General features: G+C 40.0%; 1 protein-coding gene across 2 annotated transcripts in view; it reads right to left on the minus strand.

Moving 5' to 3' along the window:
* LOC140048663 (peripheral plasma membrane protein CASK-like) overlaps nt 1-13,931 on the minus strand; it is a 102,818-nt gene that overhangs the window by 60,474 nt on the left and 28,413 nt on the right. For both annotated transcript variants that reach the window (XM_072093434.1, XM_072093433.1), the window contains exons 4-5: nt 6,869-6,974; nt 1,183-1,260 (exon numbers count right to left, since the gene is read on the minus strand). In XM_072093434.1, the coding sequence (XP_071949535.1) occupies nt 1,183-1,260; nt 6,869-6,974 (184 nt within the window). The remainder of the gene's footprint in view (nt 1-1,182; nt 1,261-6,868; nt 6,975-13,931) is intronic.

Raw genomic sequence — 13,931 nt, forward strand, 5'->3', positions numbered from 1 at the left:
CAGCCCTACAATTATGACAAAATTTGCCGTAAATAAAACATACCTCAGCATTTATTTTAAAAAAATATAGTAAAGCCAAATTTCTGTTTCTATTGTTTTTATTTTGTAGTAAAAAACATTTTCCCCAGGCTCTTGTGTTACGAAAATAAAGCAAGCCTCGTAATGATGAAGAAAAAAATGATTGTGATTACGGTAGTCTATCCAGTCCAGTCAAAGATATATATTCTTTGGTCCAGTCGGTTGAAAATAACCCTTAACTTGCTAATAAAAGGGACAAAGCTCCCCTTGTTTGTTTACTGATTTTTTTAGGAGTTAGGGGGTTTTCAGCATTAAACTTGTCCAGTCTAGTCTGCCTTGTATGAATGAGTGACTTGATGTCCCACGCTAGTTTTTAGCTTGAATGAAATGCGTGAATGGCTCTAGGCCTAGCTAGGCCTAAAAGCGGATGGGATCGTAGTCCCTATGTTTAAATACAAGGTGCATGTATTTATGTCATTTGTTAGAAAATATAATGCCGGTAATCAGTTGATAATAGTTTGTAGCCTTTGTAACAGTTGTATTTGTAGTGTAGTTAGGCCTTATTTATTCTGGCCTTTTTGTTATTGAAATCCATCTCACATATTGACGATACAAGATGTCAGCCTAGGTCAAACCTTGTTTCGCGTCATAACAGAAAACGTTCTGATTGGATACAACGTTGACTTACAGTAGCGTCGTACGCTAAAACGGTACTATCAACCGTTTTCCACTACAACGCCACAACCGTTGTACGATGCGTTGTACGCTAATCCCCAACTGTTCAGACACACATTCTTTTAGCGTCGTACGCTAAAACGGTCTAACGCCATGGGTCTGAAGTCTAAGTCTCATACAGTGATAACAAGATTTATTATAAAAATAGTAGTTAGTATTAAATACTAGTAGTACATAATTAGAAATGTTGTTACTGCCATCTTAATTTTTTTTTATTTGGGCTAGTGGAGATAAATTCTATATTACCATATAAGTCTTTGTTAGTGTTAGGAATTCTCGTTGTTTACAAACAACTCCTACAATAGCATGCATCATTTTTGGGTATTAAAAGCCATTCTACAATTTACCAAAACTCCAATACTGGAACGATCTTTTATCGCATAGAGAAATATACAGTACAATGCTACACTCTTATTTTTTAAACATTACCTGGAGACCGCTTCACTGTACACAAATCCTGAGTTTGCTCGCTTCACAATCTCAAAGCATAAATCTGCACCATCCATACTATAAAACAAAACATGTCATTTTATTAATACAATAATAAATACAGCAATATTACATTGATATTTGAATAAATTCATCTGTTAAAAGGATACTTTACTTTGAAACAAATGATTGGAAATATATTTTAACATTATAGTCAACCCTGATTCAGGGAACACCCTATTATATGACCACTTTGTTGAGTCTTAAATTCATCCCCTTATTAGAGGCTGTACTGTACAAGAAAGGACACCTGAGATCATAACAATATTTTAAATATTGTCTGTTCAGCAAATCTACACCTAAAATTTTAAAAAATGTAAACTTTTTCAGCCTGGAGAAGTTTTTTCTTGAATGTATTATTAAAATGTGGTGTACTACACGTAAATGTGATTTTTTTCACATCTTCAGACTGACTGTCAGTGTTTAAATAATGCATTGACGCAGAAACCTACTCTAAGGATAAACCTCTTTTATGTCTCTCAAACACGGCTGCAAAAACTATTAACAAGAACAACTAATATTGTGTGATAAATTTATAAAAACTATGACTGGCGATTTGTCAAAACAGTTGCTTTCTATTGAACTTAGTAAATCTGTCCGGTGTATTAAATCGTCAAGAAATTTATAAATAATTAAAGTTGATGTTAAAATCATGTGCGATATTATTTCTGATGGATGTATGTATGTCAGTGTTTCGGTTCATTTCGTATTACAACATTAGAAAGATTCTCTTGGGGAACTGAAAAGAACAGTCATTATGGTGAAAGAGTGGAACAGCGATTACCTATGGATATTAAATAAGATATTTCAAAAGAATGTACAGTACAAGCTATGAAAAGGTTACTGTAGGGTGCTTATACCAATCTAGTACTAGAAAGAAAGACTACTGTAGATGGGGTGCACTAGTGGGTGGTTATCAATATGGTACTAGAGGTGGGTACTAATGGTACTTATTAAAGCGTTGGTACCAATATGGTACTAGAAAGTAACTACCAGTATCACAGTATTACTAATGGGTGGATACCAATATGGTACTACTGTAGTAGGTGGAAATGTTAAAAATATTCAATATTAAACAATATTTTGAAAATTTCCAGAACATCGATTGTAAAATAAATCTTCCAATAATTCTTCAGGAGATATATACATTATTTCGCTAAATATACTTAAATGACATCATCGAATCCATTTTCCACGAATAATCAATAAATAAATATAAATAGTTTAGTTATCTGTGTATAGGCTGTCACATCTGACTGCTAACCAGTGTTTCTGCTGTGATTCATTACAAGTAAAATTGGTGGGCACCAGTTACACTTGCAAAAATTGTGATCCAAGGTTTTTTGGTTTTTTTTATGCACTTGAGTTAAAATATTTACCAACAATTTATCTCAAATGTAACTACAGTTATCTATTTGACAATGAAGAGCATTGTAAGATGTATTGTCCCCCAAAAACATGAAAAATAAAGATTAATAAAATCAGACTTTGAATAGATTATTTTGTCATTTTAATCAAGTTAATTAAATCAAGAAAAAAAAAGCGAACAAAATAATATTTTTACTTATAAAATGACAAAATTAATAGTTAAATTCAACCTAAAATACATCGGCTGGCAGTCAATTTGACTATTTTGTGCTTTAAATTACTGTTTTTTTAGTTAAATACATTTTTTTTAAAGATATAATTTTTGGTCAAAGTGGATAACTATTATGTGACATTAAAATGGCATATTCAACAGAAATTGTTTAAATAATTATTTTTTCAGGGGGGCAATACATCTTTAAGTAAAACACTTTCATACACAAAAATGCATTGAAGATAGATTTTTAAATATATTTCTGAATACAGGATACAGTGAGAAACATTGAAGATAAATGTGTTTACGATTTGACAACAGTTCACAAAGCCTTCGCAGTTCATTACAAAAGACGGTCACTTTTGATAAATTTGTTTGTATACTCTTAAAATTGATGGCAACATTTTCAACACTAATATGTTTAATAGAAATGACATTTTAAAACATTTTTTTTTATCTTTAAATGTTTTTTTAAATTCTCAAATGTGTTACATCTTTGTATAATCTTTCACATAGAATTTAATCTATTTTTCTATCATTTAATTTGACACATTGATTCAAATAACATTTAAAAAACATTCCATTTCCAAAGATTATATTTTTTCACAGCTTCTCTAAAGCTGTCACACCTTCCATGGACTTTTAACACGATAATATTTGATTTAAGAGGCAGATTTTGCGAGGTATATTACAAATATCGAATGTCCGATATTGGCTTGTAAAGAACTTCTACGTGGATGACACGGCATAGAGGTATCTTCACTCAACTGACTATCAGTCGGTTTAACAATATTCCCTGGGGTTTAAACACCGTGACCAAATTAGATGTTAATGCATGTATGTAGTCAAGTAATGCTCTAGGACTAGTATATGCTGTGATATTGTGTGGACAGAGGGAGAAGCTAGATACGACACATGATCCCTTTTCATGTATGCAGCACCACAACAATACAGTAGATTCACTTCAAAGTTTTACAATCTAGATGCAAACAATCTTAATAATTAGAATATTTTCCTGATGAAAAAAAAAATTTACTGTAGGGAAAAGAATGCCAAAAGAGAAAAGAATTTGTTTGTAACAATAATTTAGTAGAAAACGAGTTTTATTTTTGTCTTCGTGTCCTTCATATAACAATTTGTCAAAACAAAACAATTACTTCCATCTGTTTATGTTAAAATATGTATTTTAACCTTGCTAAGATCATTTACTTTGCTTGTAAAAAGTGAAAGCATTATTTAACGCACAGTTTATTGCATTGTTATTATAGTTATATGCTGTATTCGGGCCAACGGATGTCCTACTGTAGGCAAATGCTCCTAGGAAAGAAAGAAAGTAAGACCAAAATTGGGGGCAGGAAATGAACAATTAAACCTTTCTGAACAGGCTACTGAGAAATGTATAGAGTAAGTATAGTTTTAATCATTTCATGTTCGAATGTAGTCAACATGACAAAGAAAATAAAAAAATAACAAAAACGAAATATGACTATGATAAATAACATTAAAGTACGATTGTCAAAGCTTTTATAAATCGAAGTGGAACAAATTGCTTGGGGAGTAACTTTACGCTCTTGTGTTTTGCGATTTCCATTGTAATTCCGAAAATCTGTTATTGTCCACCATATCTACCACTATCATATTTAAAAAGTAGAACGATTTTTGCATGGTCAATCAGTGGAATGGATAGAGCTTGAGTTTAAAGATGGACTGATCTGTATAATGAGGAATGAATACAAAAACTTGCATTCATTATTTTAACCCACCTTCTGTGAATGGTAAAAGCTACAGTAGTGATGTATTAAAATAATATGTAAGAATTTGGTTGCAGAGTAGAGCCATTACCGGGAGTGCATTGCACAAAAAACATGCAAGTGCATGTACAGTACAACATGAACGCAACCATTTACGAGGATGGATTGACTCTATCGTGTACAATCAAAAGAAACATACAGTACATAACCAAAGGCACACACGAGTACTGTACTGTACTTGCATGATTGCGCGTCCTACAGTAACAAAATAAAAATCCTCTGCACTGAATAGGTATGTTTCATTTCTTAATGTTAACATTACCAGAAAAAAACAAATGGATCATTTAACAAATAAAATAAGCATACAGATTTTAATTTACACATCCGGTTTTATCTACTTGCAAACTCAACACACAATTCATGTCGCACAGCGATGATGTCAATCTTAGCGGCTACCGAATGATGATGCCCAGCTGTGTTGACACATTTCTTCCTAGTCTTGCGACATTTCTGTTTATCTTACACGTTGATTTTTACATTATTAATCTAATTTTCATTTCTAGAAGTTTCTTATTGATTCTCATAAAGCACACATAGAGATCATGCTTTTTCTCTTGGGAAAAGCGCAACATCAATAATTCCTAAATGAGTATGTTTGTATGACCATCACTTAATAATATTTTCAACTTCTTTTCACATTGAATATTTGTCCAAAAAAATAATATGATTTTAAACTTATTTTGAAAGCTACATTTCCAACCAAGCCCATATTGGTAGTGGAGTAGTGATGTAAAATAATACATAATTAAACAATAAGGTTTGATTATTATATTAATGGTATTGATAATGTTGGCTGTAGAGGTCGCTAATGACTGGTTTTGGTAAGGCATAATATTGGTGTTGGTACCAGGTACAGAGAGTGTTAAGATTCAAGGCTGGTTATGCTATTAGGTATGATGCTAAGGTATGGCAATGATGCTAAGGTATGGCAATGGTGCTAAGGAATGGTGATGGTGCTAAGGTATGATGATATGGTACTAAGGTATGATGATATGGTACTAAGGTATGATGATATGGTACTAAGGTATGATGATATGGTGCTATGGTGTTAAGGTACAGTATGGTGATGGTGTTAATGTACAGTATGGTGATGGTGTTAAGGTATAGTGATGGTGTTAAGGTATAGTGATGGTGCTAAGGTATGGTGATGGTGCTAAGGTATGGTGATGGTGCTAAGGTATGGTGATGGTGCTAAGATATGGTTATGGTGCTAAGGTATGGTGATGGTGCTAAGATATGGTTATGGTGCTAAGGTATACTGATGGTGCTAAGGTATACTGACGGTGCTAAGGTATGGTGATAGTGCTAAGGTATTGTGATAGTGCTAAGGTATTGTGATGGTTCTAAGGTATGGTGATGGTGGTATTAGGTATGGTTATGGTGCTAAGGTATGGTGATGGTGCTAAGGTATAGTGATGGTGCTAAGGTATACTGACAGTGCTAAGGTATGGTGATGCTGCTAAGGTATGGTGATGGTACTATAGTATGGTGATGGTACTATAGTATGGTGATGGTACTAAGGTATGGTGATGGTGCTAAGGTATGGTTATGATGCTAAGGTTGGTGATTTTGTTTTTAAGCATCATGTAATAAATTCTTAGTCTTTAGAAACGAAAATAATCTCAACTATAAAACCACTTGTGCTAAGATTGCTTCAACTATACAGCACTTATAAGATTAAAATAGATAAACAACATATTTAGAATGGCCATGATTATGCAAATGATTATGTAAATTAGTAATAAACAGGATTTTTCCTTCCTAAATGGATAATGGTTTATGGCTTATTATATTCAACCAGATCAATATTTTATTGAGAATATTAATAGCTTAGTTTAGTTTAATGCATGAATAAAAAATATATTCTTGCTAAAATGGGGCTTGGTTAAAACAAGTCACAGTAAAATGCTGATTTAGAAAATAGGGAGCTTCTGATGTGTGAAGACCAGCTATAGGAACAAATTAGGTCATGTCAATTCAATTAGTCGTCTTATGGGCCTAGAAACCACCATAACATTGTTGAGGTATAGTATGCATGTTCCAACTTTCCATGTAAGCAATGAATTGACATAGAGGTAGTCAGTCCTCACAAAATGAAAGTCCTATAGTATGTTAGTTTATACTTTAGGCAGTACAGTATATTATTCAATATTTGTGGTGTGAAGAAATATGGTGAGGTCTCATCACTTTAAGGTGTTTGTGGTTTAATTTGCTTCTTTTTTTATTAAAAACTTACTATTCAAATACCATATACAGCATACCATCTGAGCTGTAAGTTTCCAGCAATTCAACAATGTGTGCATGTTTTAACATATGACAGATACTTGCTTCCCGTTTCAAATCTGCAAAAATAATTTTTTTTAAATAATATGCATTAATATAAAATATACCGTAAAAAAGGTATAAATTTTATTATTTTGGACTAAAATTTAGTCTTGACATAGCAGCATGGATTGCTTTGGCTTTTACTACAGGGAGGGCTTACACTTGAATTTGCCCTATTCAATGGTCAATCCAGGATCTTTAAATAATGGGTGAGGAAGTATAATGGGTGAGGAAGTGCCCCGGGCTTAAAATTCAAAAATGAATTAACCTCGTCATTGACATTTTAATTTTCAACGTTCCTGTTTCATATACTGTATCAACCACGAAGTAATAATTACAAATACAGCATTTATGTTATACAGCATTTATGTTTTATATTACTGTAAAAAATATCTTAAATAAACTTTGAACTGTAACCTTACAATTCACAAGTAATAGAAATCTTAGAATTTGAACGTCAACTTTAATTTCAATTTTAAATCGGTCTATTTTATGACTGTAATATGAGAGCTGGCCATCGAACAACATTGTCAGCTTTCATTTTTAGATGCTTCTAAAAGATAAAGCATGTGACCATATGATAAGTTACATACTGTAAATAACAATCATACAGTAAGTATAAATATTGTAAAGGATTCATAAAAGACACAGAATGTAGTACATGAATAGTGGATACAGATCGCAAATGAAACTATAAAAAACAATTCAATTATCAATGATTTCAATATAATTTCATTGTAATTTAGTTTTAAATGTCTATTTCATTATTGTAAACTATACTTTAATTTAAAATTTCATTAAATTGGTCAAAAGAATTCTACTTTTATAATTCTAATCATACATAAACATAAATATTTTATAGGATTTTACTATGGTACATTTATTATAATGCATACAAAAAATACAATGCAATAATTTAATGCCAGGGTAGAGGTGTAGTTTTTTGTAGTGGAGCTGTAGCTGGTTGTAGTGGAGCTGTAGCTTGTTGTAGTGGAGCTGTAGCTTGTTGTAGTGGAGCTGTAGCTTGGCGTAGTGGAGCTGTAGCTTGTTGTGGAGCTGTAGCTGGTTGTAGTGGAGCTGTAGCTTGTCGTAGTGGAGCTGTAGCTTGTTGTAGTGGAGCTGTAGCTTGTCGTAGTGGAGCTGTAGCTTGTTGTAGTGGAGGTGTAGTTTTTTGTAGTGGAGCTGTAGCTGGTTGTAGTGGAGCTGTAGCTTGTTGTAGTGGAGCTGTAGCTGGTTGTAGTGGAGCTGTAGCTTGGCGTAGTGGAGCTGTAGCTTGTCGTAGTGGAGCTGTAGCTTGTTGTAGTGGAGCTGTAGCTGGTTGTAGTGGAGCTGTAGCTTGGCGTAGTGAAGCTGTAGCTTGTCGTAGTGAAGCTGTAGCTTGTTGTAGTGGAGCTGTAGCTTGTTGTAGTGGAGCTGTAGCTGGTTGTAGTGGAGCTGTAGCTTGTTGTAGTGGAGCTGTAGCTGGTTGTAGTGGAGCTGTAGCTTGGCGTAGTGGAGCTGTAGCTTGTTGTAGTGGAGCTGTAGCTTGTTGTAGTGGAGCTGTAGCTTGGCGTAGTGAAGCTGTAGCTTGTTGTAGTGGAGCTGTAGCTTGTCGTAGTGGAGCTGTAGCTTGTTGTAGTGGAGCTGTAGCTGGTTGTAGTGGAGCTGTAGCTTGGCGTAGTGAAGCTGTAGCTTGTCGTAGTGAAGCTGTAGCTTGTTGTAGTGGAGCTGTAGCTTGTTGTAGTGGAGCTGTAGCTTGTTGTAGTGGAGCTGTAGCTGGTTGTAGTGGAGCTGTAGCTTGGCGTAGTGAAGCTGTAGCTTGTTGTAGTGGAGCTGTAGCTTGTTGTAGTGGAGCTGTAGCTGGTTGTAGTGGAGCTGTAGCTTGTCGTAGTGGAGCTGTAGCTTGTTGTAGTGGAGCTGTAGCTTGGCGTAGTGGAGCTGTAGCTTGTTGTAGTGGAGCTGTAGCTTGTTGTAGTGGAGCTGTAGCTTGGCGTAGTGGAGCTGTAGCTTGTTGTAGTGAAGCTGTAGCTTGGCGTAGTGGAGCTGTAGCTTGGCGTAGTGGAGCTGTAGCTTGTTGTAGTGGAGCTGTAGCTGGTTGTAGTGGAGCTGTAGCTTGGCGTAGTGAAGCTGTAGCTTGGCGTAGTGGAGCTGTAGCTTGGCGTAGTGGAGCTGTAGCTTGTCGTAGTGAAGCTGTAGCTTGGCGTAGTGGAGCTGTAGCTTGGCGTAGTGAAGCTGTAGCTTGGCGTAGTGGAGCTGTAGCTTGTCGTAGTGGAGCTGTAGCTTGGCGTAGTGGAGCTGTAGCTTGGCGTAGTGAAGCTGTAGCTGGTTGTAGTGAAGCTGTAGCTTGGCGTAGTGGAGCTGTAGCTTGGCGTAGTGGAGCTGTAGCTTGGCGTAGTGGAGCTGTAGCTTGGCGTAGTGGAGCTGTAGCTTGTTGTAGTGGAGCTGTAGCTTGTTGTAGTGGAGCTGTAGCTTGGCGTAGTGGAGCTGTAGCTTGTTGTAGTGGAGCTGTAGCTTGTTGTAGTGAAGCTGTAGCTTGTCGTAGTGGAGCTGTAGCTTGTTGTAGTGGAGCTGTAGCTTGTTGTAGTGGAGCTGTAGCTTGTCGTAGTGGAGCTGTAGCTTGTTGTAGTGGAGCTGTAGCTTGTTGTAGTGGAGCTGTAGCTGGTTGTAGTGGAGCTGTAGCTTGTCGTAGTGAAGCTGTAGCTTGTCGTAGTGGAGCTGTAGCTTGTTGTAGTGGAGCTGTAGCTTGTTGTAGTGGAGCTGTAGCTGGTTGTAGTGGAGCTGTAGCTGGTTGTAGTGGAGCTGTAGCTTGTTGTAGTGGAGCTGTAGCTTGGCGTAGTGGAGCTGTAGCTTGTCGTAGTGGAGCTGTAGCTTGGCGTAGTGGAGCTGTAGCTTGTTGTAGTGGAGCTGTAGCTTGGCGTAGTGAAGCTGTAGCTTGTCGTAGTGAAGCTGTAGCTTGTTGTAGTGGAGCTGTAGCTTGTTGTAGTGGAGCTGTAGCTTGGCGTAGTGGAGCTGTAGCTTGTTGTAGTGGAGCTGTAGCTTGTTGTAGTGGAGCTGTAGCTTGGCGTAGTGAAGCTGTAGCTTGTTGTAGTGGAGCTGTAGCTTGGCGTAGTGAAGCTGTAGCTTGTCGTAGTGGAGCTGTAGCTTGTTGTAGTGGAGCTGTAGCTTGTTGTAGTGGAGCTGTAGCTGGTTGTAGTGGAGCTGTAGCTTGTCGTAGTGAAGCTGTAGCTTGTCGTAGTGGAGCTGTAGCTTGTTGTAGTGGAGCTGTAGCTTGTTGTAGTGGAGCTGTAGCTGGTTGTAGTGGAGCTGTAGCTGGTTGTAGTGGAGCTGTAGCTTGTTGTAGTGGAGCTGTAGCTTGGCGTAGTGGAGCTGTAGCTTGTCGTAGTGGAGCTGTAGCTTGGCGTAGTGGAGCTGTAGCTTGTTGTAGTGGAGCTGTAGCTTGGCGTAGTGAAGCTGTAGCTTGTCGTAGTGAAGCTGTAGCTTGTTGTAGTGGAGCTGTAGCTTGTTGTAGTGGAGCTGTAGCTTGGCGTAGTGGAGCTGTAGCTTGTTGTAGTGGAGCTGTAGCTTGTTGTAGTGGAGCTGTAGCTTGGCGTAGTGAAGCTGTAGCTTGTTGTAGTGGAGCTGTAGCTTGGCGTAGTGAAGCTGTAGCTTGTCGTAGTGAAGCTGTAGCTTGTTGTAGTGGAGCTGTAGCTTGTTGTAGTGGAGCTGTAGCTTGTTGTAGTGAAGCTGTAGCTTGTTGTAGTGGAGCTGTAGCTTGTCGTAGTGGAGCTGTAGCTTGTTGTAGTGGAGCTGTAGCTTGTTGTAGTGGAGCTGTAGCTTGTCGTAGTGGAGCTGTAGCTTGTTGTAGTGGAGCTGTAGCTTGTTGTAGTGGAGCTGTAGCTTGTTGTAGTGAAGCTGTAGCTTGGCGTAGTGAAGCTGTAGCTTGGCGTAGTGGAGCTGTAGCTTGGCGTAGTGGAGCTGTAGCTTGTTGTAGTGGAGCTGTAGCTTGTTGTAGTGGAGCTGTAGCTTGTTGTAGTGGAGCTGTAGCTTGGCGTAGTGAAGCTGTAGCTTGTTGTAGTGGAGCTGTAGCTTGGCGTAGTGAAGCTGTAGCTTGTCGTAGTGAAGCTGTAGCTTGTCGTAGTGGAGCTGTAGCTTGTTGTAGTGGAGCTGTAGCTTGTTGTAGTGAAGCTGTAGCTTGTTGTAGTGGAGCTGTAGCTTGTCGTAGTGGAGCTGTAGCTTGTTGTAGTGGAGCTGTAGCTTGTTGTAGTGGAGCTGTAGCTTGTCGTAGTGGAGCTGTAGCTTGTTGTAGTGGAGCTGTAGCTTGTTGTAGTGGAGCTGTAGCTTGGCGTAGTGGAGCTGTAGCTTGGCGTAGTGAAGCTGTAGCTTGGCGTAGTGGAGCTGTAGCTTGTCGTAGTGGAGCTGTAGCTTGGCGTAGTGGAGCTGTAGCTTGGCGTAGTGAAGCTGTAGCTGGTTGTAGTGAAGCTGTAGCTTGGCGTAGTGGAGCTGTAGCTTGGCGTAGTGGAGCTGTAGCTTGGCGTAGTGGAGCTGTAGCTTGGCGTAGTGGAGCTGTAGCTTGTTGTAGTGGAGCTGTAGCTTGTTGTAGTGGAGCTGTAGCTTGGCGTAGTGGAGCTGTAGCTTGTTGTAGTGGAGCTGTAGCTTGTTGTAGTGAAGCTGTAGCTTGTCGTAGTGGAGCTGTAGCTTGTTGTAGTGGAGCTGTAGCTTGTTGTAGTGGAGCTGTAGCTTGTCGTAGTGGAGCTGTAGCTTGTTGTAGTGGAGCTGTAGCTTGTTGTAGTGGAGCTGTAGCTGGTTGTAGTGGAGCTGTAGCTTGTCGTAGTGAAGCTGTAGCTTGTTGTAGTGGAGCTGTAGCTTGTTGTAGTGGAGCTGTAGCTGGTTGTAGTGGAGCTGTAGCTGGTTGTAGTGGAGCTGTAGCTTGTTGTAGTGGAGCTGTAGCTTGGCGTAGTGGAGCTGTAGCTTGTCGTAGTGGAGCTGTAGCTTGGCGTAGTGGAGCTGTAGCTTGTTGTAGTGGAGCTGTAGCTTGGCGTAGTGAAGCTGTAGCTTGTCGTAGTGAAGCTGTAGCTTGTTGTAGTGGAGCTGTAGCTTGTTGTAGTGGAGCTGTAGCTTGGCGTAGTGGAGCTGTAGCTTGTTGTAGTGGAGCTGTAGCTTGTTGTAGTGGAGCTGTAGCTTGGCGTAGTGAAGCTGTAGCTTGTTGTAGTGGAGCTGTAGCTTGGCGTAGTGAAGCTGTAGCTTGTCGTAGTGAAGCTGTAGCTTGTTGTAGTGGAGCTGTAGCTTGTTGTAGTGGAGCTGTAGCTTGTTGTAGTGAAGCTGTAGCTTGTTGTAGTGGAGCTGTAGCTTGTCGTAGTGGAGCTGTAGCTTGTTGTAGTGGAGCTGTAGCTTGTTGTAGTGGAGCTGTAGCTTGTCGTAGTGGAGCTGTAGCTTGTTGTAGTGGAGCTGTAGCTTGTTGTAGTGGAGCTGTAGCTTGTTGTAGTGAAGCTGTAGCTTGGCGTAGTGAAGCTGTAGCTTGGCGTAGTGGAGCTGTAGCTTGGCGTAGTGGAGCTGTAGCTTGTTGTAGTGGAGCTGTAGCTTGTTGTAGTGGAGCTGTAGCTTGTTGTAGTGGAGCTGTAGCTTGGCGTAGTGAAGCTGTAGCTTGTTGTAGTGGAGCTGTAGCTTGGCGTAGTGAAGCTGTAGCTTGTCGTAGTGAAGCTGTAGCTTGTCGTAGTGGAGCTGTAGCTTGTTGTAGTGGAGCTGTAGCTTGTTGTAGTGAAGCTGTAGCTTGTTGTAGTGGAGCTGTAGCTTGTCGTAGTGGAGCTGTAGCTTGTTGTAGTGGAGCTGTAGCTTGTTGTAGTGGAGCTGTAGCTTGTCGTAGTGGAGCTGTAGCTTGTTGTAGTGGAGCTGTAGCTTGTTGTAGTGGAGCTGTAGCTTGTTGTAGTGAAGCTGTAGCTTGGCGTAGTGAAGCTGTAGCTTGGCGTAGTGGAGCTGTAGCTTGGCGTAGTGGAGCTGTAGCTTGTTGTAGTGGAGCTGTAGCTTGTTGTAGTGGAGCTGTAGCTTGTTGTAGTGGAGCTGTAGCTTGGCGTAGTGAAGCTGTAGCTTGTTGTAGTGGAGCTGTAGCTTGGCGTAGTGAAGCTGTAGCTTGTTGTAGTGGAGCTGTAGCTTGTTGTAGTGGAGCTGTAGCTTGGCGTAGTGGAGCTGTAGCTTGGCATAGTGGAGCTGTAGCTTGTTGTTGTAGTGAAGCTGTAGCTTGGCGTAGTGGAGCTGTAGCTGGTTGTAGTGGAGCTGTAGCTTGGCGTAGTGGAGCTGTAGCTTGTTGTAGTGGAGCTGTAGCTTGTCGTAGTGGAGCTGTAGCTTGTCGTAGTGGAGCTGTAGCTTGTTGTAGTGGAGCTGTAGCTTGGCGTAGTGAAGCTGTAGCTTGGCGTAGTGGAGCTGTAGCTTGTTGTGGAGCTGTAGCTGGTTGTAGTGGAGCTGTAGCTTGTTGTAGTGAAGCTGTAGCTTGGCGTAGTGGAGCTGTAGCTTGTTGTAGTGGAGCTGTAGCTTGGCGTAGTGGAGCTGTAGCTTGGCGTAGTGAAGCTGTAGCTTGTTGTAGTGGAGCTGTAGCTTGTTGTAGTGGAGCTGTAGCTTGGCGTAGTGGAGCTGTAGCTTGGCGTAGTGGAGCTGTAGCTTGGCGTAGTGAAGCTGTAGCTTGGCTTAGTGAAGCTGTAGCTGGTTGTAGTGGAGCTGTAGCTTGGCGTAGTGGAGCTGTAGCTTGTTGTAGTGGAGCTGTAGCTTGGCGTAGTGGAGCTGTAGCTTGGCGTAGTGGAGCTGTAGCTTGGCTTAGTGAAGCTGTAGCTGGTTGTAGTGGAGCTGTAGCTTGGCGTAGTGGAGCTGTAGCTTGTTGTAGTGGAGCTGTAGCTTGTTGTAGTGGAGCTGTAGCTTGGCGTAGTGGAGCTGTAGCTTGGCTTAGTGAAGCTGTAGCTTGGCGTAGTGAAGCTGTAGCTTGTCGTAGTGGAGCTGTAGCTTGTTGTAGTGGAGCTGTAGCTTGTCGTAGT

This window comes from Antedon mediterranea, chromosome 5, assembly GCF_964355755.1.
Source record: "Antedon mediterranea chromosome 5, ecAntMedi1.1, whole genome shotgun sequence".
NCBI lineage: Eukaryota > Metazoa > Echinodermata > Crinoidea > Comatulida > Antedonidae > Antedon > Antedon mediterranea.